Source organism: Myotis daubentonii, chromosome 6 (genome assembly GCF_963259705.1).
Source record: "Myotis daubentonii chromosome 6, mMyoDau2.1, whole genome shotgun sequence".
Classification (NCBI taxonomy): domain Eukaryota; kingdom Metazoa; phylum Chordata; class Mammalia; order Chiroptera; family Vespertilionidae; genus Myotis; species Myotis daubentonii.
In genome coordinates this window covers 8,406,732-8,433,014 of record NC_081845.1, presented here as the reverse complement: position 1 = coordinate 8,433,014, position 26,283 = coordinate 8,406,732, and the positions used below count along the sequence as shown (strand labels likewise).

At 39.3% G+C, this 26,283-nt stretch overlaps 1 protein-coding gene across 1 annotated transcript in view; it reads right to left on the bottom strand.

Moving 5' to 3' along the window:
• Nucleotides 1-26,283, bottom strand: part of SYNE1 (spectrin repeat containing nuclear envelope protein 1) — a 392,090-nt gene that overhangs the window by 226,733 nt on the left and 139,074 nt on the right. Inside the window, exons 31-45 of the mRNA XM_059700015.1 lie at nucleotides 25,522-25,692; nucleotides 24,548-24,688; nucleotides 21,745-21,905; nucleotides 19,616-19,766; nucleotides 16,365-16,592; nucleotides 15,873-15,971; nucleotides 13,579-13,766; nucleotides 12,843-12,966; nucleotides 11,835-12,001; nucleotides 10,191-10,344; nucleotides 7,852-8,480; nucleotides 6,050-6,229; nucleotides 5,152-5,302; nucleotides 4,673-4,831; nucleotides 3,280-3,462 (exon numbers count right to left, since the gene is read on the bottom strand). Coding sequence (XP_059555998.1) covers nucleotides 3,280-3,462; nucleotides 4,673-4,831; nucleotides 5,152-5,302; nucleotides 6,050-6,229; nucleotides 7,852-8,480; nucleotides 10,191-10,344; nucleotides 11,835-12,001; nucleotides 12,843-12,966; nucleotides 13,579-13,766; nucleotides 15,873-15,971; nucleotides 16,365-16,592; nucleotides 19,616-19,766; nucleotides 21,745-21,905; nucleotides 24,548-24,688; nucleotides 25,522-25,692 — 2,886 coding nt within the window. The remainder of the gene's footprint in view (nucleotides 1-3,279; nucleotides 3,463-4,672; nucleotides 4,832-5,151; nucleotides 5,303-6,049; nucleotides 6,230-7,851; nucleotides 8,481-10,190; nucleotides 10,345-11,834; nucleotides 12,002-12,842; nucleotides 12,967-13,578; nucleotides 13,767-15,872; nucleotides 15,972-16,364; nucleotides 16,593-19,615; nucleotides 19,767-21,744; nucleotides 21,906-24,547; nucleotides 24,689-25,521; nucleotides 25,693-26,283) is intronic.

Genomic DNA, 26,283 nt, shown 5'->3' with positions numbered 1-26,283 from the left:
GTCAAGTATAAGACAAAGGGGAAAAGCATGACTAATCCAAACATTCACATGTTATATCTGGCATTAATAATTTCAAGAGTTAACTGTCAAAATGCCCCAACATTAAGCTAGCGTAAAAAAAAAATTTCTTTTTCATTTTTTCATCATTGTCATTAGTTAGGAATACGGAAAACTGTCACCATTTACTTCCACTTGGGATGTGAGGGAGTGTGCGGAACTTTCTTTCTTCCCACTCTCTTTTATTGGGGAAGAAAAATGCTCCTGGAAAAAATTAACCACTAACCAAAAGTCTTGAGTCAGTGGGGATTTTTAACAACTAACTGTCATTTATTCATTAGCATTGATATCACTGGTTACCATGGCAACATTAAACTCTTGGGGAAGCACTGCCAAGCCAGTACACATTGGAAGCGCCTAATAACAGCTGGCTATCTGTAACACACAAGAAACCTTTCAAATAAACATTTAAACGATGTGAAAACAGAAATCAGGTTAATTAGAAGATTGATGTCTAATATCGTGCCTTATTGTTTTGTTTGTTTTTTTTTGTTTTTTTTGCACCAACACAACATAAAAAGGAAGAAAGGATAAATAACCAAAGAATTGTTACCGAACCAATGAGACATTTATAAACATCATTAGTTATTGGGGCCCAGAAAGGGATAGTTAAATATCGTGCTTTGGTGCTTTGTGGACACTAACAAACCTCCCGGTGCCTTCAATCCAGAAGGTAATTTACTTACCCAGTGAGATGTGATGAACTACCTGCCAGGCCCACTGGCCTTTTCCAGAAACCGGCTGGACAATGAAGGCATCGCACCCACACGCCCACCTCATTTCCTGCTCTGCAGCAGCATGACATTCTCGGGCACGGGGCTGAGTCCAGCTCTCTGAGTGTATGAGCTGGTGTGCCACAGCAGCCACAGAAAAGCCGTCTCTGTGAGTGACTGAACTGGACCTATGAACCTAGGGCTGATATCCACTGGCTCCCTGAACCCTAGAGGTCAGAGGTGGGAGTAGACTATGCGGGTTTAACAACTGGCTCTCCAAGAAAAGGCCCTGATCTGTAGGCTCACCACCATTTAGAGCAGGGGTCCTCAAACTATGGCCCGCGGGCCACATGCGGCCCGCCGAAAACATTTATCCCACCCGCCGGGTGTTTTTGCCGCTGCTGTGTGCATAGGAATTTGTTCATAGTTTTTTTTTTTTAAACTATAGTCTGGACCTCCAACGGTCTGAGGGGCAGTGAACTGGCCCCCTGTTTAAAAAGTTTGAGGACCCCTGATTTAGAGTTACAACGTGAGTCACGCACATGGTGCTGGAGGAGCTCCACCGCAGTGCACCATTCTGCAGTGTTTCCACCAGAAAGACAGAGCGAATGTCAGCTCGAGATCCCAGGCAGCAGTCATAGGGGAATAATAGCCAGGAAGGTTTAACTTTTGAGTGTCCATTACCTTCATTTTAAAATAGATTTAATTTAATTGTAATTTACTTCCATGGAAATTTTTAAAAATATATTTTTATTAATTTCAGAGGAAGGAAGAGGGAGAGATAGACACATTAATGATGGAAGAGAATCATTGATCCGCTGCCTCTGCACACCCCCTACTGGGGGCCGAGCCCGCAACGAGTCACGTGCCCTGACTGGGAATGGAACTGTGACCTCCTGGTTCATAGGTTGATGCTCAACCACTGAGCCATGCTGGCCGGGCACAATTAAATTTTTAATAATGGTTGAGATTAACACAGGCTCGCAAGATTTTTGAAAATATAATAATTGACTTTTGCAAGCAGGTGCAAGCCCTCTTCCAACACATGCCACATACAGTTTGATCTGTAATGGTCATTTAACATCAAAGATAACGAAAGGGACTGTGGTGCCCTTCCCTGACTGTACTTTTAGTCTGAACACTCTCCTCTACTTCTGTTTGCCCTTAGGAATAGGAACAATCTCTTGAATGTTCTTTGGGTCAAACCCAGCTGGATAACTTAGGCAGGTAATACAGATGATTTCACTATATATTTTGCCAGACTATAGTAATTCCTTCACACATCTGTCATACTCCACATCTATACCAGGCACAGTGCTGGGCACCCAAGCATACAATGGTCAACAGTCCCTCCCTCACCAAGAGTACAGTCACTTGTGTGCTTTGTGAAACAAGTTATCTCTTGTCACTCTATTTCCCTTCCCTTGCTTCAGTTTTCACCATAGCCCTATTACTGATTGTCACTTTGCATATCACATATATTGCAATGTAAATAATGTAAATACCATGAGGGTAAAGACTTTGTGTGTTTCACTATTATATTTCCAGTCTGAAAACTGCCTGACATATTTCAGGTGCTCATTCAGAATGTGATGAGTGAATGAATAAGTGAACGTGAAAAATGGGGATAAAAGGAGGTTAAAATAAATTAGTGACTGGAACTTTAAAAAGGCCACTTTCCTTGGAAGCCTGTGACACTCCCATCTCCATGTCCTTACGTTTCTGGAAAGGAAGTGGAGGGAACCAGCTCCTAGCGTAAGTGCTCAGTGTAGGGTAACTACTCAGTAAACATTTTTTAAAAAATATATTTTATTGATTTTTTACAGAGAGGAAGGGAGAGGGATAGAGAGTTTGAAACATCGATGAGAGAGAAACATCGATCAGCTGCCTCCTGCACACCCCCTCCTGGGGATGTGCTCGCAACCAAGGTACATACCCTTGACCAAAATCAAACCTGGGATGCTTCAGTCCGCAGGCCGACGCTCTATTCACTGAGCCAAACCAGTTAGAGCCTCTGTAAACATTTCATTTGAATGGAGAAAAAATAGATACTAAATATTACTGAATGACAATCACTTTCAATTTGGTTTTTCAGTAAGAAGATGCCATATTCCCAGATGAATGGAAAAATTGTAGGTTTACTTTCAAGTAAATAGCAAACGATAGTTAAGATTGTTTATTATACTCCTGTGTGTCTCAAAGAGCAGCATGGCTCAGTGGTTGGTTGAGCATCGACCTGTGAATCAGGAGGTCACGGTTCGATTCTGGTTGGGGCAGGTGTCCGGGTTGTGGGCTCGATCCCTGGTCGTGGCGTGTGGGAGGTGGCTGATCAGTGATCCTCTCTAATCATTGATATTTCTATCTCTCTCTCCCTCTCCCTTCCTCTCTGAAATCAATAAAGATTTTTTTTTTTTTAAAAAGAATGGACTTTTAAAAAAGGACACCAATATTTTCGTATTCTGGCCAATGCTACATCACCAGCTCCCATATGAAAGGGTAGCTCACTTACCTCAAACTCCTTCAGAAACTCCTCTGTTCTGAGGCTGTTGTTCAGGTTGCTGATGCTCTCGGCCAGCTGAGGGACAGAACTGTTCGACCAGCCTTCGATCTCGTCTTTACTCGAGAGAATATCAGCCCAAAGGGACAGGCTTACCCTCAGCCGATCCATGTTTTCCTCGATTCTCTCTGACACCTGGAAGAGAAAATCACAGTCAAATCATTAACAGTCTGAGGCTTTAAAAAATGCTCTTTGCCCCACCAAAGTACTAAAAATGTCAATCCTTCCTTAATCAGAAAATTGTAATCTGATCAGAAAGCCAAGTTTTACAAAAATTATTGTAAGCTGACTAGTGCACGGAACTTAATTTATGTAAATGCTATTATATAAATTGTTTCTGTCACTGGGAGAGTTGGTTGAATTTCTAAAACATTTGACTTTTATTTGTAAATTGGAAAAGTAATCACAACAGGTCTACTGAAATATTACTCACTCGAAGGTTGAATTCTGTAAGATAGGGGTCCATATAGGGCAGTATTATATTTATTTTTAAAGTAATACAATAAGCCCTTTTATTTGTAATGATGATACATAAAAATGGGCATAATTAGGCTTGGACATATTTATAGAATAAGTAAACATATAGAAGATTAACCAATTTTGCATGCTTATAGTATTATTACTTAATATTCTTTCCATAATAAGAATATCATTTTAAAAGTGGAAGAATATAAGGTCTTCTGAAGTCCCCAGATTATTTGATTATAGTATGTAAATATTGATGTCTAACTTCAGTGACTTTGCTTAAGTAAGGGAACCCACTATAGGTTTAAATTCTGAGCCTAGCTATTGATAATAGAGGTCAACAGAATCACTGGATTTTTGGAGCTGGAAAACAGTGTAAAATATGCATGAATTGAGAGATAGAGTTCCAGAAGGATCAAGTGACCTGTCCTATGGTCACATAGCCAGTAAATGACAGAGCAGGAACTAAAACCCAAGGATATAAACTACAAGGCCAATGCTTTTCAATGCTAAAGCATCTTCTTACATTAAATTATTATACATTTTGGTTAATAGTCTGTAGGCTGTTTATACATTATTCTTTTATTTTTATTCATAATTCCAGAATCTTGAGAAGGCAGATTATAAATTTGTTACGTTTGAAGCTGTCAAGTGAAATTCTAGAAAATTTGCCAATAAGTTTTAACAAAATAAAGCAAATAGTTTTTTTACTATTTCTAAAATTTATGCGAACAACTACTTTCCTTTAGAATATTATATTTGCATTTAGCATGAAAAGTTAAAAATGGAATTTACATCTCTCAATAATCCTTTGCCCCAAAATGAGATTGGGAAATGTGACTATTTAAACTATTCATGGAACCCAAGGTGATGAGCTTACATCCAGCCATCTGTCCATAGTGCTCTCCATGTCTGTTTTCACCAAGATGAAGTCACTACTGTGAATTTTTTTCAGCTCAGATAACAACTGCTTTCCTTTACTGGTGAAGTCATCCAACTCTTTCTGCTCCTTACACATTTCGTTTCTGGCAGTTTCATGCTGTGAATAGAAATGTTTCCTTAATTAATAAAATCATCAATGCTAAGAGTTTAAAACCATTTGTCTCCAAGAAATTTAATTATTGGATGACCTGATGCAGAAACCAGGGATATTAATAAACTGTACAAATATATACTAATTTTCTTGAATTGCTAGAATCCTAGGATATCAGAACTCTTAAAAAAAAAGTTGAGCTTGTTAGCATGAATTATCTACATCTAACTGTACTGACAAGATTTGTATAGCGAATACATTGTGAGTAAAAAAAAAACAGGTTTAATAAAGTGTTCTACTAAAATAAATACATTTTGAATTACTACCTTGGATAAGGCCCATTTAAGATCCTCCTCATCCTTTATAGTAGTTCTGGTTGCAATCACATTGCTGGCATGTTCTAGAACTTTAGATACAGCTGACTTCAAGTTCTGATAATCTCTCATTAAGTCAATAAGCCCACAGCATTGGCCCTGGCTGCAATGATCAAAGAAAAGACATCATTTATTGTCAGGTATCAGGAAAGGGCAGAGTTCTCTATGGTTGGACCTGATGTATACACACATATTAATAGATGAAAGAGAAAACCCGGTCTATACCTACCACGGTAAAAGAGTGCTGGTCGATCTTACTTAACTCTAATGTCCCAACTATCCTCATGAATGAAGAATGCACACAGCCATTCAAATAAAATCTGTGACTTCGATAATAAGCAAAGATGCAATATATGTTCTGGATAACTCAAACTTATGTAGATATATTATTTTTTTAATGCATATAGATACCCAATTATTTCAGGACTATTCACTGAAAAGACTATTATTCTTTCTTCATCAGATTGCCTTTTTTTTTTAAATCAATTGAGCATATCTCAATATATTTAAGAGAGTGAATTTTACTTTATGTCAGTCATACTGCAGTTACAAACAACTATAACAAAACAGAATAAAAAGGAAATCAGGAAGTTGAGACTCTCATGGTCGCACTTAGTAACTTGACAACTGTGTGTAAGCATTGAATTTCACATGCAATTGTTATCTCAAAGCAGCCTCCTTAGTCAAGTTCTGTAGGACTGAATTCTTATCGTTACCGAAAGACACAGAATACTAAAGATGGCAAAAGCTATTCAATGCTTGATCACACCCGTGCAAATCACCAGGCATGGCCCAACGTCACAAAATAGGGAGAAGTTTAAAAGCAAAAACTGGGAAGTTTCTGACTTACTTTTCATGGATGAGCTTTTTGGTATCATCCCAGGTGACCTCTAAGCGATTTATCTCTGTATCAACTTTAGGGGCAAAGGCTACGTCTTTCTGAGCAATTTGCTTAGCTTTGTCTTTCAACCAACATAATTCATGCTCATGAGAATTCAGTTCATCTTCTAACTGGTTGAAGACTCTCAACCTGTGAAGTAAAGTGTGGTTTTACTAAAGGTAGCAAACCAATATTTCCTCTCTGTAAAGCACACACACTGAGAGCTAGAAAACTAGTAACAGAGCAATCAAATGGATGGCTGTCAACTGATAAAGATGCTTTTACAGTTAGCTTTGCATACTTTCGAGTGCACCGCAGAAAACATTTAAAGTCAGTTTCACTATTCACCCTCAAACTTCCAAGTTTGTATTCTCTTTCTATTATCCTTTGATGGTATAAGACTTTTAAAACTAGGGCTGACCCTGTAGGCAAAGGAGGTGAGTTCTTATTGCAAGGTATTGATATAAAAATATTTTGTGCCATGAGGTCTAATTCATGTAAAATAATATTTAAGAACCGTAGTTGTTTCATAAAATAAAAATAGTTTCACCGAGCCATTCTCTCTCTCTCTCTCATATATATATATATATATATATATATGACTTGTCCTTCCCAAGTCTTATTCCCTTTTGTAAGTTTATTATTTTATATATTAAAGGCCTGGTGCATAAAATCCATGCATGGGGGGGGGGGGGCTCAGCCCAGCCTGTGCCCTCTCACAGTCTGGGACCCTTTGGGGGATGTCCGCCTGCTGGCTTAGGCCCCCTCTGGAGCGGGCCTAAGCCGGCAGTCGGACATCCCTCTCACAGTCCTGCCTGCTTGCTGTTCCTTAGCACTGCCACTGAGACGGGAGAGGCTCCTGCCACCACTGCTGCACTTGCCACTCGCCAGCCATGAGCCCTGCTTCTGGCTGAGTGGCACTCCCCCTGTGGGAGCACACTGACCACCAGGGGCAGCTCCTACATTGAGCGTCTGCCCCCTGGTGGTCAGTGTGCATCATAGTGCCAGTCGTTCTGGTCGTTCCATTGTAATGGTCACTTAGGCTTTTATTATATAGAGTGTTTTATATATATATAACCTAAAATACATGCGTTATTGAAGGTTATCATGAGAAAATGTTCATCATTGATGTTTCTATCTTCCTCTTCCTCTCCCTTCCTCTCTGAAATAAATAAAAATATATTTTTTAAAAAATAGTGGTTAGGAGAACCATTCCACCAAGCTGATTGGCTTCATTTTTAGTGAATAAATACAAATCTTAAATGGCAGTTTATCATCTTACCAAGCTCCACAGGTATAACTCCATTTCCTCCTATAAGAAGACTATCTCACACCCTTTTCTGTCCACATCCCCTGTCACTCAATTTCAACGAACGAATTTGCTCCATCTTTTCTGAGAGCTAGCAGCCACGAGGGAAGAATTCCTTCAGATTTAGCACCAGAACTACAGGTCTACTTGTATCCCTCCCTTCCTCCTCTGCTTTCATTCTTGTTACAGAACAGGAGCCCCTTCTATCAGTTGAAATACACAGTGTGATCTACATACTCTGTTGTAAATAAGATCTCAATGTGGCGTACACAAGGCCCTCAGGAAAATCCTCAACGTACCCAAATAAATTTTAGGACCTTAATGTCAAATTAGTCATGAGTTTTATCCTAAAAATATAAAAAGAGACGCTGCTAAGTCTGGTACTATCAAAGTTTTGCACAAGAGTTAATCCGAGGACAAATAAAAAGTAGCTGAGGCCACGGCTTCGGCAGCCTCCTCCCACCTCTGTTGAAGCGCCTGGCGGGTGGGTTCTTTCAGACGCTCTTTGTCAGCCCTCTCTTCGATGTCCTCGATGCTTTTCAGCAACTCCTCTTTCTGGTCGTGGAATGCTTTCTTGAATGCTGCCAGGGCATCTGCTTCACTCTGCTTGGTTCCCAGAAGGTTCTGGATCCTCTCTAACTCCAAGCAGAGGTGATCAGCTGAGGTTCTGCAGGAAGTCCTTTGCTCAGAGCTTCCACATTTAAGATGGTATTGGGCTTTGGTTAGAATGCCGTCCAGACCGATGGCCGTAGATTCTAACGTCTTCACGTCTTGAATCGCTTCATGCAGGTCCTTTTCTAATAAGTCAGTCTGTTTCTTATTCATACTGTCGGTTGCTTCCACCGTCTGCCTCAGCCGGTGGAGCACCTCTGACAGAGAGGTGTGGCTCTGCAGGAACCCAGCCAGCTGGGCCAGGGCCAGCTGCCGCCTCTCCACCACCTGGCCGGCCTCCTCGAACAGCTGGAAGCAGTCCTCTGCTTTGCCCTGCAGGACGTGAAGGTCCTCAGCTCGACCCAGAGCGCCCAGCTTCGCCAGGTGCCCCTGCAGACTTTGCAGTTCCCCCCTTTTGCTTTCGACTTCTGCTGCGTGGTCCTGGAAGGGAAGAGAGAGTCACTGGTTCCTCACGGACACTGTGGTTTTGGACACAGACATGTTACAGAATTGGTGATGTCAAGATTCACAGTGCAATATACAATCTTGTAGCACAGAAACCCACACCGGAAACCTATAGGTTCATGTTGACCAATGTCACCCAATCAAGTTAATAAATAAAAATTTAAAAAGATACATTTTAAATGCAATGCATGGTATAGTATTTAAAGGTCACCCACAATGAAACTTTTAGAAAGATTCTTAAGATTTCTCTTGTTTTGCTCATCTATGTATTTCATATAAATCACTACTCTGATTTGGAACTAATGTAGTCCATGAAAAAGAATTCCTTTGTGGATAGCAATAGTTAACCTATATGCTCCTATTAACCAATGTCACCCCAATAAATTGTTAAAAAGTATATATGCATATGTATAAAATTTGAAAGATTTTAAAAGATATATGTATATATAGTTAAAAAGTATAGTTACAGTATATACAGTTAAAAGAAACTGAAAATTTGTAAGGTTTTAAAAGATATGTTATATGTACATATATATACACACACATGCATATACATATACATACAATCCAGCTAATTCTAACATAGTGAAGGAGCGTGGGAATAGACAGACATGAGCCTCTTCAGAGGTGTGAATAAAGCAGATGAAACTGCACAAGTTTTAGCTGCCTTCTCTCTAAGGAAATGTAGATGAACTGGCTAAGGCTGTTGTATAGAAAACTTGACCAGCTCACAATATATCATGGTTAAAACCCATCAGAGGGTTGCTAACACTCTCAGCTTGGTTTCCACAAAAGAGAAATAATCACCTGTCTTAATCGTGACCAGAATGGCCCTAATAGTTCCCTCAGCTGAACTACTAAACGTTAGAGGGCTTCTTTGAGCATTTACTTTAGAAAACTTACAAATTCATTCTCTGTCCCTTTGAGAGGTAAATCTTTTCAAAACCTCCTGGACAGTTTTACTACTGAAGACTAACTTTCTCAAACACCTGGGAGTCATCCCCCTGAAATGTACTCATCGAGGAAGATGGCGCCCTAGCTCCTGTCTTTAGAGGGTGGGAGCCTAACTTTGGTGAGCACCTTGCTCCAAGTTGTAAAACCACCTGCGGTCATGAAGAAAGGAAAACATACTTTTCCTTTGGGTAAACCCAATTGGCAAGCCCAGCATAGAGTGAACACTCAATAGACATTAAATGTATTATCAGTAAATATCGTTATAAGCTTATCATATAGCTTACCCCAACTATTCCAATACTTGATGACCAATATCTGATTTTTAATTTTTTAAAAAAATATCAGGATACATATTATGCATAATTTAGAAATAAGAAAACTAAATTTTAAATAACTTTCAAGCTAAATAGTAATTCAGAGAAACCATATTGTGAAAGCATTGGGATTCAGTATTAGTTTTTAGCATTGGACCAAAACAAACTGAGAAGTTTACAAATGAACATTCTCATCACTTTATCCTAGAAATCATTCACTCCACTGTGAAAAAAAGGTATTTTATCTGAAGTGGCTTTATCTGCTTAAGGCATCTGCATCACATACTGTGAGAACATTTATGGAGAAATACAATGTTAAATCGCTGGCAAGGGCTTTTATAAATTCGCTTTCCTTTCAAATGGAAGAGCTCTCTGTGATGAACAAATGCTTTTTCCCTCTTAGAGGCATGCACTGTACCTTGTGCCGGGTTACAGCTGCCTGATGGTCCGTTAAGCTGATCTCAGACGTGGCTTGTAATTCACTGAGAAACTGCTTAATCCAGACGGAGAAGGAAAGCAGCAATTCATCAAACTGCTGGTGCTCAGCGACCACAGACTGCAGGAAGTGAAGTCTAGGCAGGGGGCAGTGCGAGAGGTAAAGGGTCTTAGGGGTGCGTATATCTTGGCCAATACAGGTTTTCGAGTTTTTCAGGTTTATACCCAGGAGAGGGATTGCTGGGTCGTACAGTAACTCTATTCTCTTATTAATCAATGTCACCCCAATAAAGTTAAAATCAATCAATCAATCAATAATAAAAGTTAAATGTCCCGCAGTGGAAAGGAAGAGTTGGTATGTTTTTGGAATCAGCTTAATCACTGGCAAAACTAATGTGATCCAACAGGGACAAACCAGAACTCTTAACGCTTTTTATGTCTCCAACCCTGTTTCTCTTACAATTTGCTGCGTCTCAGTTACTGCTGGTGCTGCCCACCCAGATGGCCCTCCATTTCTCAACCACCACACCTGCTCCCTGCATGTCTGGGCGTCCATCATAGCATGCTGGGCTCTCCTCTCCACCTTCACACCCTGGTCTGCATCGCCTCATCTCTGGCCTGGCCTCCAACAGCCTCCTAAGCTGGCCTCCTTCCTGCCACCAACGTGGCCTCACTATAATCCACTCTCTAGAGAGCAGCCAGGAACGATTTCCATGTCATCGGAACACGCTCTGCCAAGCCTAAACGCGGGCACCTCCCTGGGTACACAGGAAGGCGAAACGCCAGGGCTCCTTACTGTGGTCTACGAGGGGTGCCTCATCATCGACTTCTCTGACCTCATCTGATCCAGGGCCGCCCACACCGCCACTGCCCACCGCTTCCCCAACATCCCAGCTCATTGCTGCCTTAGGGCCTTTGCCCTTTCTGTGCCCTCTGCCCCCGAAGCACCATGAGTCTGCTTCCTGCACAGTGTTCAGATCTGCATCAGATGTCATGTACCTGGGGGGCTGTGCCGGACCTACAGTCCCCGCCATGTTACCCTGTGTTGCTGTCTTCACATTACTTACCAACTGAAACAGCATCATTCACTCATTTGTTTAATTATATATTGATCCTCCCCTCAGCCAGAGACAGGACTCTGCCTGCCTTGCTTACTACTATATCCCCAGGACCTAGAAAGGGGTATGGGATATGGTCAGGGATCAACGATTGCTTGTGTAATAAATGAACCAGGTTGACTCATAATAGGTGAGTGGATGCCTTTGCTTAGACATATCATGAGAAAGAAAATTTTAATTACCATTTTCTCCTGTACACAAACAGCTTAAGCAATAAGTAATACAAACATGAGCAAACCTACTCTCTTTACTATAGTTCAACTAGTTTGGTCATTTGCCCTGATTATGAGATTGAATAATTATGAAATTTTGAATTGAGGTGCATCAGAAATTCCAATATTTGAGTGCTTTGATTTTTAGAATGGCAAGTACAGTGGTTTTCGACCCTCCTATAATTATCCTGTGAATAGTTGGGTTAAATAAAAGTGAACAAAACTATGCTTTCTTAGTTTATAGGCTCACCATTTTTAAAAAATGCACACTATTAGAATGTCTTATAAAACCCCAACCTTTTGCTAAGTATCTGTGGCAAAACTCTCCATCTCTCATCCAACTGCTCCAAATGTAGTTTCATCATTTTCACATCATCTTTGGAGGCCACTGAGAACAGTGATTCCTTCCGTTGCACAAGGTCGCTGTAGACGGAGGCCTGGGATGCAACTTCACTCTGCAGTGCCTGCCGAACACAGAACATGTTATAGATCTCTTTCCAACATGATTGATAAGGAAGAGCCACATGACACATAATGACCTTTGGAGGTTGTTATCCAAAGGCTCTGCATTCATGTAAAATGGAGGCTATGGGGACTAGACTATAGAAAGTTTTATTCCTTAATTGAGAAAGGAACCCATTTCACCTCTAAACCAACATTTAAAAGGCTACTGAAACTTGGATTCGTTTTCCAGGGTCTGAGTTACATTGTCAGGCACATTTAGATGCTGTAGAACTTCTTTCAGGGTGAAGAAACTGAGCAGGCAAAGAGAATCAAAGGAGAACGATTGCTAAAGGGAAAATGCATGCCTAACAATAAGAGAGATGCGATTCCAGGTAACAGGGATGTGGGCTCCCTCTGTTTAGAGAGAGTATTGGGCCAAATTGGGGAGCTTAAGTGCTCTTCATTTTACTTTCATGCAGCCGAACCACTTGTCTTTTATATATCATCAGGCAATAAATCTCTTAGGTCTGTGAGGGATGCATAAAGTTGTGGTTCCCACCTAATAAGAGGTAAACATGCATATAGATAGCTAACAACATAGCATGGTGTTAACGGGGATGATAGGTATAGCTGGCACATGGTAGGTGCGTGTCAAAATGCTTTATCCTCCTCTCTACAACATCATCAAATCGGCCGTCGCCAAGTTCACCAACACTTTGTCTTTCAGGTGCGGATGGTTCTTTGTGGGATCACAAAACCAAAACAAGGAGTTAAGTTGGCTGGAGGGCTTGAGTTTGCTCTTGTTTTGCAATGCAGCCACGACAAAGAGTGTGTCTTTCCCCCACACTTCCTGGAGCTTGCCTGTGTCAGTTGAAGTTCGCTCTCCACTTTGACCCTGTCTGCAGTGACATCCACTTCCGGGGAGCTGGCTATGGCTTCGCAGCGCTCCAGCCAGGTCAGAAAGGTCGACAGCTCTTTCTCCAGCCTAAGGAGAGCAGAGATAGGAAGCAAATGCATCCAAAATTATCATATTAGAAAGCGAGGCCTTTCTGCAGTTGGAGGGTCCAACACTAAACAATACAAATAATACAACGCTGGTTATCTTATTCCTAGACGTGAAGGTAAAAATACCACTCCTCTCATGTTCACATATGTACTCACACATATGTCTATATGTGTGTAATATGGAAAGATACATGTACCTGGTACATCCTGTCCACTCCCATGTTAAAAACATGACTTGACATGTTTTATATCTGGAATGATTATTGCCCATCACTTAGAGAACAGTTGGCCCAGAATTTCCTATTTAAGTATGGCTATTGCCCAGACAGTGTGGCTCAGTGGTTGAGCGGCTTCTCATGCACCAAGAGGTTGCTGCCATGATTCCCCTTCAGAGCACGTGCCTGAGTTGCAGGCTCAATCCCCAGTAAGGGGAATGCAAGAGGCAGCTAATGGATGATTCTTTCTCATCATTGATGTTTCTATTTCTCTCTCCCTCTCTTTTCCTTCCTCTCTAAAATGAATATAAACATATTATTTTATAAAGAGTGGCTATTGAAACCCAGGTGGCAACCGGAGAAGGAAGGCTGCTCACCGCTGCCAGTGGGCCAGCAGGTTCTCCAGCGCCGTCTGTCTCTCCTTCGCCCGACTCAGCAGCCCCTGGTATCTCTGCTGCAGGGCCGCGGCCTCCTGGACGGAGCAGCCTCTGCTCACGACCTTCTGAGCACCAGCAGAGAGAGCGGCCAAGGCACTGCTCAGGGCCTCCAGGGCCTGGCAGAGATCCTGGGGAAGGGACAGGAGGAGGGCAATGAAAACAGACAGAAACGAGGCCACCATTTTCCTCTGAGACCCATTCCCGCCAAAGCTGTCCCCTCAGTCATAACACACAACAATGGCACTGAAAACTGTCTGACCATGATTTCCAGTGACACAGTGAGAGTGAGGAGAGAGTTATTTCATGGATGCAGGAATGAAAATGAAAACGGAGAGACTACTGCCCCAATAAAACTATGCTGCTGTATATCTGAATAATGTCTACTTTTCCTTAACAAGTCAGATAATTTGTGAAATTATTATTCATTTTATGTGAAATTTATTTAAAAACTCTATTCTAAATTTTCAAGAGCTATATGTAACATGCAGTAATTTCTATAAAAATATATTGGAAGAGTACAGCTGATGTAGCTGTTATCTTTTATGCATATAGTTATCTACAATAAAAGCATAATATGCTAATTAGACCAGACAACCAAATGACCTTCTGGACATCATTCCGGATATCCTTCTGGATGAATCCATGGCAGAGGAGGTTAGGGGTGATCAAGAAGGCAGGCGAGCAGTTAGGGATGATCAGGAAAGCAGACAAGCAATTAGGAGTCAACAGGCAGGCAGGCAGAGTGGTTAGAGGCAATCAGGCAGGCAGGCAGAGGTGGTTAGGGGTGATCAGGCAGGCAGGCGAGCAGTTAGGGGCATCAGGCATGCATGCAGAGTGGTTAGGGGTGATCAGACAGGCAGGCAGAGGCAGTTAGAGGTGATTAGGCAGGCAGGCAGGCCAGCGGTTAGGAGCCAGTGGTCCCAGATTGCGCAGGGATTGGGCCTAAACTGGCAGTCGGACATCCCCTAATGGTCCTGGATTGTGAGAGGGTATAGGCCAGGCTGAGAGACACCCCCCCATGCACGAATTTCATGCACTGGGCCTAGTTATGCTAATAACCATAAGTAGCCTTGGAATGTGGCAGGCACTGTGCTATGTGCATTACACACACCAACTCATTTACTCTCCATCAGACCCTTAAGAGTAATGTGCTTTCACTAGTCCCATTTTACAAATCAGAAAGTCAAGACAGGGGAAAATAACTGGCTTCAGAAATCTAAGTATTAAGAAAAATAGAATATTATCTTCTCTGGTAATAGACTTAGCTGTCTATTAAAATAATTCCATTAAATTCAATTAACTTAATTTTCCTCATTTTGGGGGTACTTTTTAAAAAATGACATCAGTAACACAAAAATGCATTCTTATTATAACAATTCCAATGATGTCAGTTCCTCTCCTCTTTCCAGATATGCCTTTGCCAGTTGTCTGCTTTCTGTCCCTGCAGCCCTTTCCCGCATGTATGTATGTGTGTGTACACATGCACATGTAACAGGGATAACATACTTTTTTGTTTATTAATTAACAGATATTTTGTTTTACTATTTCTTTGTGCCTGATGTTCCGCCTTTGCTCCTTCCCCTGAATTCTGCCAGAAGCATCTGCTGTTCCTTCACAAAACATCTCACAACGGTCACCAGTTCAGGACCAGACCCAAAACGCCAGTCACTGCGAAAAGGTGAGCGGGGACATAGTCTTGGCACATTTGAGTCTAGCGGGTTAAAATCTGAAATCTGCTCTGCACATGTATATTTTTCTGCATACTTAATTTTTATAATGCTGGTAAGAGGTAGCAGGATTTTTTAAAGCTATGATATGAAAAAGTTACATGTTCCAATTAAGAGAGAGGAAGACTTTTTTTTTCTGGAACAAAGTAGGTATTTTTTAAAATTTAATTTTTTCCTTCATCTCTTATCCCCTCCCTGTCTTCTACCACCTGCACCCATCCTCCTCCACCCCGCAATCACCACACTGTTGTCCATGTCCATGGAGAGAGAGAAATATATTTTAAATGGATACTTCTTTAACATACATTTTAATGAAAACTCACTTGCATGTTTATATTTTTTTGTGTCATATGAAGTAAATATGCTGGATCTATATCATTCCTCATATAACATAAACATTTAAAAATTTTAACTCTCATAAAAATGTTTACTATATTTCCTTTTCAAGCAGGATTAATCAAGTTTCTGAGTTGATAAATAAGCAGAAATGTTGAAGCATACTCTTACCATATGTTCTTGGAGAGCTTTGTATGTTTCTGTAGCTGAAGAACATGTTTTAATTGGATCAGCAAGTTTATCTTCAAATTCAGAAACAGACTGCTGGGCCTAAAACATTGGTGAAATATCAAAATAATGGTGGGAAAAACATACATCAAGACGAGAAAGGTTATTGGGAAAGCAGCATGCCTATCATTTTTGGATAACTTCCAATGTGTTGATAAAATGCGTTTAAAAAAATCTAAAATGAATGTGTCCTATTATTTCAAAGAAATATAAATAAGTCTTAATGCCTATCTGAACACAATGTATAATGACATTTTTTATTCCCTCAAAAATGTGCCATAAAAATAGTTATAAACTTAAGCATCATGGACAACTTGGTAAATAATTGGCAAATTGTGTTGTTTCCTTATTCCACTATTTCTGTACTTTTTACTGCATTGCCCTATAAATGCAGTGTGAAACAGGTCACTGTAGCATGCATGGGCCAATTCTTACCTTTCTAAGATTCTCTTCAAACTTTTGCTGCTGAGAGACCTGTCCCAGGATTGTTCCTTCCAGACCCTGTGCGTGCTCTCGAAGTTCTTCCCAGTATCTTCTTAGTTGTGTCAGCTTGGCCTTGATGCGGGCTGATTCTCCAGTGGTAATAAACTGCGCGAAAGACTGCGCTTCTTCTTCCAGCCCTGTGATGCTGCCGATCTTACTTTCTATTTCCTGAATCGTGACCTAGTATTCAAAACGAGAAAAATGACAACGCAGGCTGAGCAAGCTTGCCTTCCTGAAATGATACAAATATTTCAGAGAGAAAACGGACATTTCAGTGTATTGGGGTGGTCAGAGAGCAGCTATGAACAAACCCCATGTGTTTGCTGACCTCATTTTTGGAGGATAGATATGCAGATTATGTCTGAAATATACATGGATGGTTGTGCTCCCTGGATGGAGAACTAAGAGAAATAGCTACTCCTGCCTACAGTGATGTAAGCAGGGGGATGTCCCGGAACTCTGAAGGCAGCTGGAATTCCCTGCTTACCCTATGAATTAAGGATTTTAACCAACTGATCTGAGAAGGAGTGTGCTCCAATCACTCACAGGAATGCTAATATTGACATTCTCTTAAATCTCCTAAAATGTAGTATTTCAAATTTGACCTAACTACAAGCTTATCTGATTCCACTCCGACCTAAACCCAGTTTTTCACATTTATCATCTATCCTTTATGCCAGTATATTCCAAGTCTGGAATACATTAAGATCACTTGGACCCCATCCTCAGGGACTCGGACTCAGTTGGTCTAATGTGGAGCCAAGTCCTTGCAATTCTAACAATTCCTCAGGTGACGCCTCTCCTGCTGGCCCTGGCCCCCTCTATTGCCACTGCTTTCTCACTAGCGGTGGGCTCTACAGCAAAGCACCTACTTGCTACAATTTCAGTTGTGGGCATTTTATGTATTAGCCAACACCTGAAAAATGCTGAAAGTCATCAAGGATGTGTGTGCATATGTGAGCGGAAGTGTCTATCTGTCTCTCAAAAACATAGAGGCTTATTTATGTAGAAGAAAATGAAAATTATTTCTCTGAGGAAAAGAGCCAAATCGTTCAATCAAAATAAAGCAAAAAAAAAAAAAATTCAGACAATCTGTTTCAAATCATTTAAATGAAAAATACTGTCACCCTAGAAAAAGATAATGTGACTTAACCTTAAATGAGAAAACATAGAGATAATTTCTGTCTAGGTAAGGCAAATCAGAAATAACTAGTGTGAGTATATGACTTATTTTACTTCCCATATGCATGACTGCAATGGCATACTTGATAGGTATTTGTTGTTTGAGCATAAATACAATTCTTCCTTTGTTTTACTGTTTATAAATGATATTTTTTTTAGAAAAATTACTCATAGATTTAAAAAATATATATTGAGTGTTTCCTAGGTGTCAACAATTGTTGTAGGTGCTTGCAACACCTCAATGAAACAATTTTAGTTGTAATTTCTTAGTGTAATGCATGTCATCAGAAACTCATATAGGCAAACTATATAATCCAGAATGAGAAGATAGAAGATGAACCCAGTATATGTTCTTAACACCTATAAATGATCAATTAGGAATAAGAAATCAGTTCATTTGGAATAGCATGTCATGAAGACCAAAAGTGGGCTTGTAGATAAATATCTTCACAACTATACAATTATGAATTAGTTTTATCATGAGGTTGTTTTCAATGGAAAACATGAAAAATACTGCCATATTTTTACTATTTCCAATCATTTAATTCTATGTGGAAATAGAACATGAATCTATTAGCCCAGATTCCACATTAAAGTGTATTTCACTCTATCTTTGATTTCTAGCAAATGATTTTCTTGCTCGTCATATTCATTCAATACATTTTTAAATAGTTTCCAAAATGCCACATTGGAATATTAAAATGTATTTCTAGGCTGATGGACTGAAAACCCACAATTGAATGTTTATATATTTAAAAATAAAATATGTAATTGTTTTGTTTCCTAAAGAGTAACAATGTAATGATGTTTGGTAAGTGATATAGCTCCAAAGTCCTGGAATTAAGGTTAAATAATAGTGAAAAGAGTGAATAGAAAGCATAAGCAAATTGGAAAGTGTATGTTAAAATTTTGGAAAGAACAATTTTGGGACAAAACTATTTAAGTGTGTTATTCTTTGTTTTATCAGAATTTAGCAAAAATGATTACATGACAACTTTGCAAAAATAGTTTTAAAGAGTAAACATATTCCATGAATATTCCTAATGGCTTAACATCTGCTTTTCTTCTATACCACCCAACATATAAGCACGCTTGTACATACCAGGCTGCATGTAGCCTAGGTTGCATAAGACGTGTGATAAACCAGGATGATCTGCACAGCATGTAAACTACGCTAAGCAAGATCGCACCCTCCCACTGTGCACATGGCGATGACTTGCTCTGAGTCATAATGTGAAATGTTCCCTCACCTTGGTATTTATTTCACTATATGTAATTGAATGAAATGTCAGAGGGTTTCCCCTTTCCAATAAAAATAGGCTGAGATAGAAAAAGAAGTGGCTGAATTTTAAAAATGTGACGTGTAAAAATTGCATATAAAAAAGGAGAAACGGACCCTCAGAATTCATTACGTTCAGCCCATCGTTTTCTTCAACTATTTGAATGGAGTGAACAATGACAGTCTATGCACATGGTTATTTTAGAGTTGGGGCTCAGATATCACAGAGTCTAGACTCTAGTCCATGCCCTGAGAGTCATCATAAATGAAAGAATCGGAACAATGGGTCTGATTGCTTCGCATAAAGTAATTTCTCCTCCTTGTGGTCTGTGAGGGTAAATATTACTAACTCTTGACATTTGGGATAATTCTGTAAGCACAGTTGTAGATGAAGAATACAGTTCATGTTGTATAAATGAATCAACAGAGCACTCCAATGGGGTTAATTCAAAATCAAGGAAAAAAATAATGTAACCATAAAATCATTTTAATGGTATTGCACACAATATTAGCTTTGGATGCTTAAGTCAGACAATATTAACACATAATTCCATCTATAAGTGGTTGCCCGGTATCAATCAAGACCTCTTAGCTCAGTAATCTGTGTGAATTTAATTTTAATAGAGTCACATAGCAAGGAAAGATTTGTCCTGGGGCCAAAGAGCATTGGATGAAATGCAAGAAAGGAGTTTTTAAAAGCTAGACATGGATTAGAAATGCAACGAACGTGTGAGCAGGTCACCTTAATCTGGTTGGTTTGCATGTCCATGGCAGATGGCGTAGTTTCCAAGGCATTGAGCTCTTTTTCTTTCTCACTTATCCAGACGGACAGGCTCTCAAAATTATTGCCAAAATGTTCCCACTTGTTTTTCACCATTTCCATGGTTTTAATACTAAAATTAACCAAATTAAGTAAATAAAATGCAGTATTTTAATAAAGAACAGCAATACATTTCCCCTTAAGTTACTATGTAAAAAGATAAGTTAAGACATGTGTGACCATATCAAAGTTGAAACTACTAGGACAGGGAAAAACTGCACATTTGGTCCGACTAGTTGTCAGTTGTCGTCTTCCTATCTCCTCTGAGAACGAGCGTTTAACGAAATAGCTTCTGCACCATGCTATGAATAGAACTGTGCTTCGAACAAAATATTTCAGGGTGCAAGGGGGATTGAATACAGGTATCGTCTAGTTAAACGGCTCGATAAGTATTTGCCAGAACTTATTTAAATAAACTGCCTGCGTACGTAGTGCACACAGTTTGCAGCTGTCTACTTTGTGGGCATGGTCCTCCTGTCTTAGAGGAGAGGGACCACAGCGGTGCTTGGTGCTCCGGGATCCTTACAAAAGGCATCTTTACAAATCAAGATGGAGCTTGTAACTTGAATTCCATGTTGACAGGCAGGAACTGCTCTATCATTGGAGCTAAGTCTTCAATCTATAATAACATCAGCTATTCTCAGGTGTCTCTACAGTCTTGATTCCAAAATACTTTTATAAATCCTTGTACATGAGCACCCTAAATGCTTTTAGACAATTGGGGCTTTATTTGTAATAAATCTAATGAATACAAATTTAGCTGTAGATTTTCAGTTTGTATTAGCTATGCATATGTATCCATGTGAGTATGGCTTTCAGTTTAGAAAAAGAGTAAGAAACTTATAGTCTATCATTGCACTGGTAAGTCCCTTTGCTAAAAAAAAAAAAAAAAAAAAGTGAAAGAATTTTCCTGTTTACCGAAAGGCACTTGAAGACATCAAGAAAAAAATACAATGGCATCATTGATTGTCCAATTAAGTAATATTGCAGTCTCAAATATGTACCCTGTATGTGCCTAATGTTCTTATCAGTACAGGAAATGCAAGCTATGTTATATTGCACGTTTCTAAATAAAGATGCATTCAAACGGACATTCCTCATAAAAGCAGACTCCTTCCTAATACACTCCAAGTTTTACTTTTTCCATACCTTGATGAGTAGTATTTAATATTTAACATTTTCAAAGTTTAAAGTCATAATAATTTCCTCTAAATATATTATTTAACAACCTTTAAAGTTTAGGCAACGTACAATCTTAATGTCAAAGTGTTAAGAGTATAAAAACAAATTTTACATTTAAAAATCCATCTTAGAAATTATGTCCTATACCTTAAGGATGTGTCAGTGATTTGCCACTAAATAACTTTGAAAATAGGAATGTTCAGCCATATTGTTTTGAGGAACATTGGCCATATTCTCATGTCTATTCCCTCCAAAGTTTTTATGTGTACATTTTGTACATAACAGGATACCATAGGCCAAACAATTCTTTCTTTCCTTTTGTAGGTGAACATATATTAAATATTTAAATATAAAGTAGACTTTTAAAATTAATTTCTGGAAATAGAATATCAATCAGTGGATTTTGAATAGTGAGGCACTGTTGACAAGCTCTGTGAGCTTGGAGATGAAGACATTTGGACTATATCTTATGTATTTCAGCCCAGAACCTACACAACCAAAATATCTCCTCTTCGCTCTAACTGGTGACAGCAGCGTAATACAGTAAACATTTGTTTTCAATATCAGTTCCTTTTTGAGATTCCCTCTCTAATGTATAAAGGCCACGGACTTTAACAGGTATGGCTTTTTCACAAACAGAACCCGTTTCCGAAGCAAAGACCACATCCCTGATATGTTTCTGCTCTGTTAGAGATGCTGGCTTCTGTGTTGGCAGTACTGTCTTTTGAATTGTGAGTTGCTTCCTCAAAACATGCTGAACTACACAGACACTTCAAGATTTATAAAGAATGTGAGGAATACAATATACAGGAAAGAGTGTACGGAATTTTATCTCAGAGACGGAAGTTTAGGGTGTGTCAAGCACATACTCTTCTTCGAGGGTGTCTTCTAACTTTTTGACTTGTTCTTTGATTGACTTGGCCTGCTGTTGGAGCAGCTGCTTATTCTTGGGCCCAAGTGGTATCTCTGAAGCTTCCTTCACAAGGCTCTCAGCCTGGACTGCAATACCTTCTGTCCGCTTAGAGAACTCCTAGAAAAATATATTAGATATATTAGAACTGTTAGGAAGGCGACTTCCTTTACACTCTGCCCTTAAATAAACTGCATATATGTACTGCAGAGTCTCCCCCAGATTCGATGGATGGGTAGATTCACACATGCATGTGTATTAGCATATTATATGCTGAGCCATAAAACAGATGTATTTTCATCATGGCCAGAACAGACTTTGCTATTTTCATTTTATATACACAACCATACACACACACACACACACACACACACACACACACACATATATATATATATATATATATATATATATATATATATATATATATATATACCTTCACAGTAATCCAACAATTCTCACAAAAATGTTTTTTCACTGTTTCCTGGTTTGAGTTTATTGTCTAGAATTCTGAGCTGCATTATAATAATTAACTTATTCACAAATATGTTAGTTTATCACAGGACATTTCAGAATAATCAGGACAATCAATAGTGATTGATTTTTTCAATCATAGAGATAATAATTGCCCAGGGCAATAAATATAAATATTTGTTTATTTAATTGACAACTATCTGAGTCAATGCAGAGTATCACTACTATCTATCTATATAAAAGCTAATATACAAAGTATCCCCTGTGGAGTTTGACCGAGAATTTGATTGCTCACTATGATGTGCACTGACCACCAGGGGACGGTGTGGAATGAAGGAAGGCCCTGGCTGGCAGCTGGAAGGCCTCAATCAGCCCTGATTGTTGGCCAGGCCTAGGGACCCTACCCATGCACAAATTTTGTGCACTGGGCCTCTAGTTTACTATAAAGAAGCATTTTGTTAACTAGTTCTCTGAAAAGAGATATAATCTAATGTTAACGGTATTGAACTTAATTTCTATACATACACATACCACATGGTGGAAAGAAGAGAAGTTTTACAACTGTCCTACAGGGACCAGAATCTTGGCTTTGATCATTACTAGTTGTTGAACTTTGGTGAATTACTTTCCAGGTTCTGGCTCTTTCGTATGAAATGCCATGATGCTTTTCTGGTAGGTTATTAACTTACCTGGAACTCTGGCAAGTTCCTATTATAATTTTTTATGTCCCTCATGTAAAATTGAGGACAAAATAGCTTATAAAATTCACACAATGATTTTCATTCAAAAAATCAAAAATTAATTTAATATATTTGAGGCACTGGTAAATTTAAGTGGTTACCTGAACTACTGACTACTGAATTTTAAAATGTAAACCAAAGGATAATCTTGAGTGAAAAAAATTAATCTCACTTTTTTCATGTAAGAAAATCTCACAGGAGGTTTAAATTTTCATCACAAACAACCATCTACTAAGTAGGTAATGTGAAAACCTAATGTAAAATAATTTTTTAAAGTCAGATTTTCAATAGCCATCTTTTCCCACAGAGCATCTCCCAGAATTATTACATAATGCCATATAAGATAGAGTTACTACATAAATCCTATTATAACTTCATGTTTGAAAGATTTAATGTCCCCATAGAAATATCAACATTATTTCAGAGAAGTACCCTGCATTTTAAGAGAATAAAAATGAGTAAGTAAAGCTTCCTTATACTAGTAGTAGATATTTTATAATATCATAAGATACGGTATTTGCTAATGTCACAATTCTGAATACTAAGCTTATAACCACTCACTGCACTACTGATATATGTGAGCTTAGTTACTGCGGATTCAATTGTGAAGACTGACTTCACAGCATAATCTTTCAGAATCCCATGAATAGAATCAGAAGTAAAAAATAGTATTTTTCCCCCCCTTAATGTTTCCAGAACCAAGAAAAAACCATGGAGAAAGTAGAGTTATGTTTGAAATTGTTTATATGCATTTAGTCTCAGAGCCTGTTGTGAGAGGTATATGTATGGAGCAAGCACAACACAAAGGAATCCAAAGAAGAGAATGGTGTTGATAAAGAGCAAATAAAACAAAAATAGAATAACATTGTCAGGCGTTATATCCATATCCTAAGGAGATGATGTGTGAGTGGCAGCAGGGTGTAGCAGGAAAGAGAGGACTCTGGCATCAGAAAGGCCTGGAGCTGCAACCAGGCTCTGCCCTTCACCAGTCATGTGACCTTGAGCCACATAAGTCTCTGAATTTTCTGTAACTCACCAGCAATCCCTTGTTGTGAAGATTAAACATGATATTCCATGAACACCCTCCCACATACTGGCAGACAGAAAGCACTCAAGTTCTGTAGCACAACCACTCCAGGGCTACAACCGGAATGAAGGCCGTATTAACAATATCAAGTGAGCAAAGAAATAGAGAACAATGATTCTAGCTTAGAAGCGCTTGTGCAGCAGCATCTGTAAACAATTAGTCAAGTGTCCCAGTTTCATCATGAAGAGTATCACTGCCTTCAGAATTCTTTTATTGCCTTTATTTATTAGGAAACTATTTCCCACTTTAATGAAAACTGTCTCTCAGTTCTTGGTATTTAAATCTTATTTATGTTTTCATTCCTCAGAGAAACTTGACCAGTGTATTGAAGAGTGGATGATCAATAAACAATAAGTACTGATTAAATGCATAATGATAATGATTAATAGTAATAGGGAGTGGAAACATAGTTTTTCTTCCGAATAATCAGTACCAAGGGAATCCATGTCTTACTGATGTACCTTTGTCTGTTCCAGTTCTGAAGACAAACTTTCCAAACTGCTAAAACTCAAGAAGCGCTCATGGCTGGAACCTGTTTGAAAAAGGTATCTGACCACTGTCTCTTTGTTGGTTTCAAATCGCTCCCATTTTCTTAATGTGACCTACATTTGAAAAAAATAAACAGCATATAATGTTATGAGCTATCAGAGTATGTCACAAAATATTGTTCACATTTCTATTCTTTGTCAGGCTGCCAACTTCTCGTTGACTCTGTTCAAATTTCACACATTATACTCAATAAAGACAATCCTAATGGCTTCTACAAAGAATTTCCCTTTTGAGTCTTAGTTCATCTACAAAAAGAGTGTGTGTGGACGAGGACTCTGAATTTTCTACCAGCTGTAATGTCCTATGCATCTAAGGATATTCCTTAAAATGTAGATAAAGGACAAAGGAAAAGAAAGTCTCCCAGATTCTAGAAAGAAAAAAAGAGAGAGAGAGAGAGAGAGAGAGAGAGAGAGAGAGAGAGAGAGAGAGAGAGAGAGAGAGAAGGAAGGAGGGCGGGAAGGGAGGAGGGAGGAAGGAAGGGGAGAATGGAAGAGAGAAGTGAGCAGGTGGCAAAATTCAAAAACTTTATTTCAGGTAATGTGCCAAGATCACAATAAAGTATAACCTTGTGGCTACTGGACTGCAGAAATGAGAAATAATTCCGTGTCAATTTCTAGATTCAGACAAGTGTGAATTAAAATCCTGGCTTCTTGTGGATCACTGCTCTGTGACTTTGAGTCAGGTGCTCAAACTCTTTCCTTTCTAAGCATCCACACCTGCAAAATGTGCTAATTATGCCACCCATTGCATAAGGCTGGTGTGGTGCTTAAATAGGTAAGTAGCTAACACGATGTGGGAGCATCAGGGGTGGAAACAAGCAGCTTCTCCCAACAGGATGTGTAACCTGTGACCCGGAGTTGCCCAGCTCTGGACTCCGGGTGCCTACCTGGATGCGGCGCTCTTGCCTCTCCCTGCTGCGCTCCAGGCCATCCAGGGTGCTCTCCAGCTTCCGCAGCTCCTCCTGCACCGGGCCGGGCAGCCCGCCTTCCCCCTGCCCGGCCTGCGTCATCTGCTGCTGCACGTCCCTCTTCTTTGCAGAGATTCTCTTTGTCTTTTGCTGGAAGCATTTGTTCAAGGGTGGACATAGATGTTACTCTAAGCGACTAGGCAGGGACATAGCGCCCAAGCATTAGGGGAGATGCAAAATGGTAGGACCTCACACAGCTTGGACCCAAGCTCTATTTAAAGTCAACATGAACAGTGAAAACGGCAATGAAGACTGTGCATTACTCAAAGATGGACATTATTTATAAATATTTTGTGTTTTCAATGGTAAACGACATCATTTGGCCTTGGTGTTTTGATTATGTGCAAATTCAGACAACATTTAGCATTCTGTGCAAAGCTATTCATTTGCATTGATTCTCCTAAAATAATTATTTTCTGCTTAAACACATGAAGTCCTAAGTCCATTTTTAAAAATCATTTATGCTCTAAGAAATGCTAATATTAAGAAATGTAATTCCTACACATATTCAGAATGATTAATCTGCTGAGAAATCTGGGGAAAGTCATGTTTTAAAATAAACTTTTTATTGAATTATAATGTGCAAACAGAATGGTAGGCAAATCTCAAGTGTACGGCTCATTAATTTTCACAAATAAACACACATATAACCAAGCACCTGACCCAAGAAATGTGAAGTTT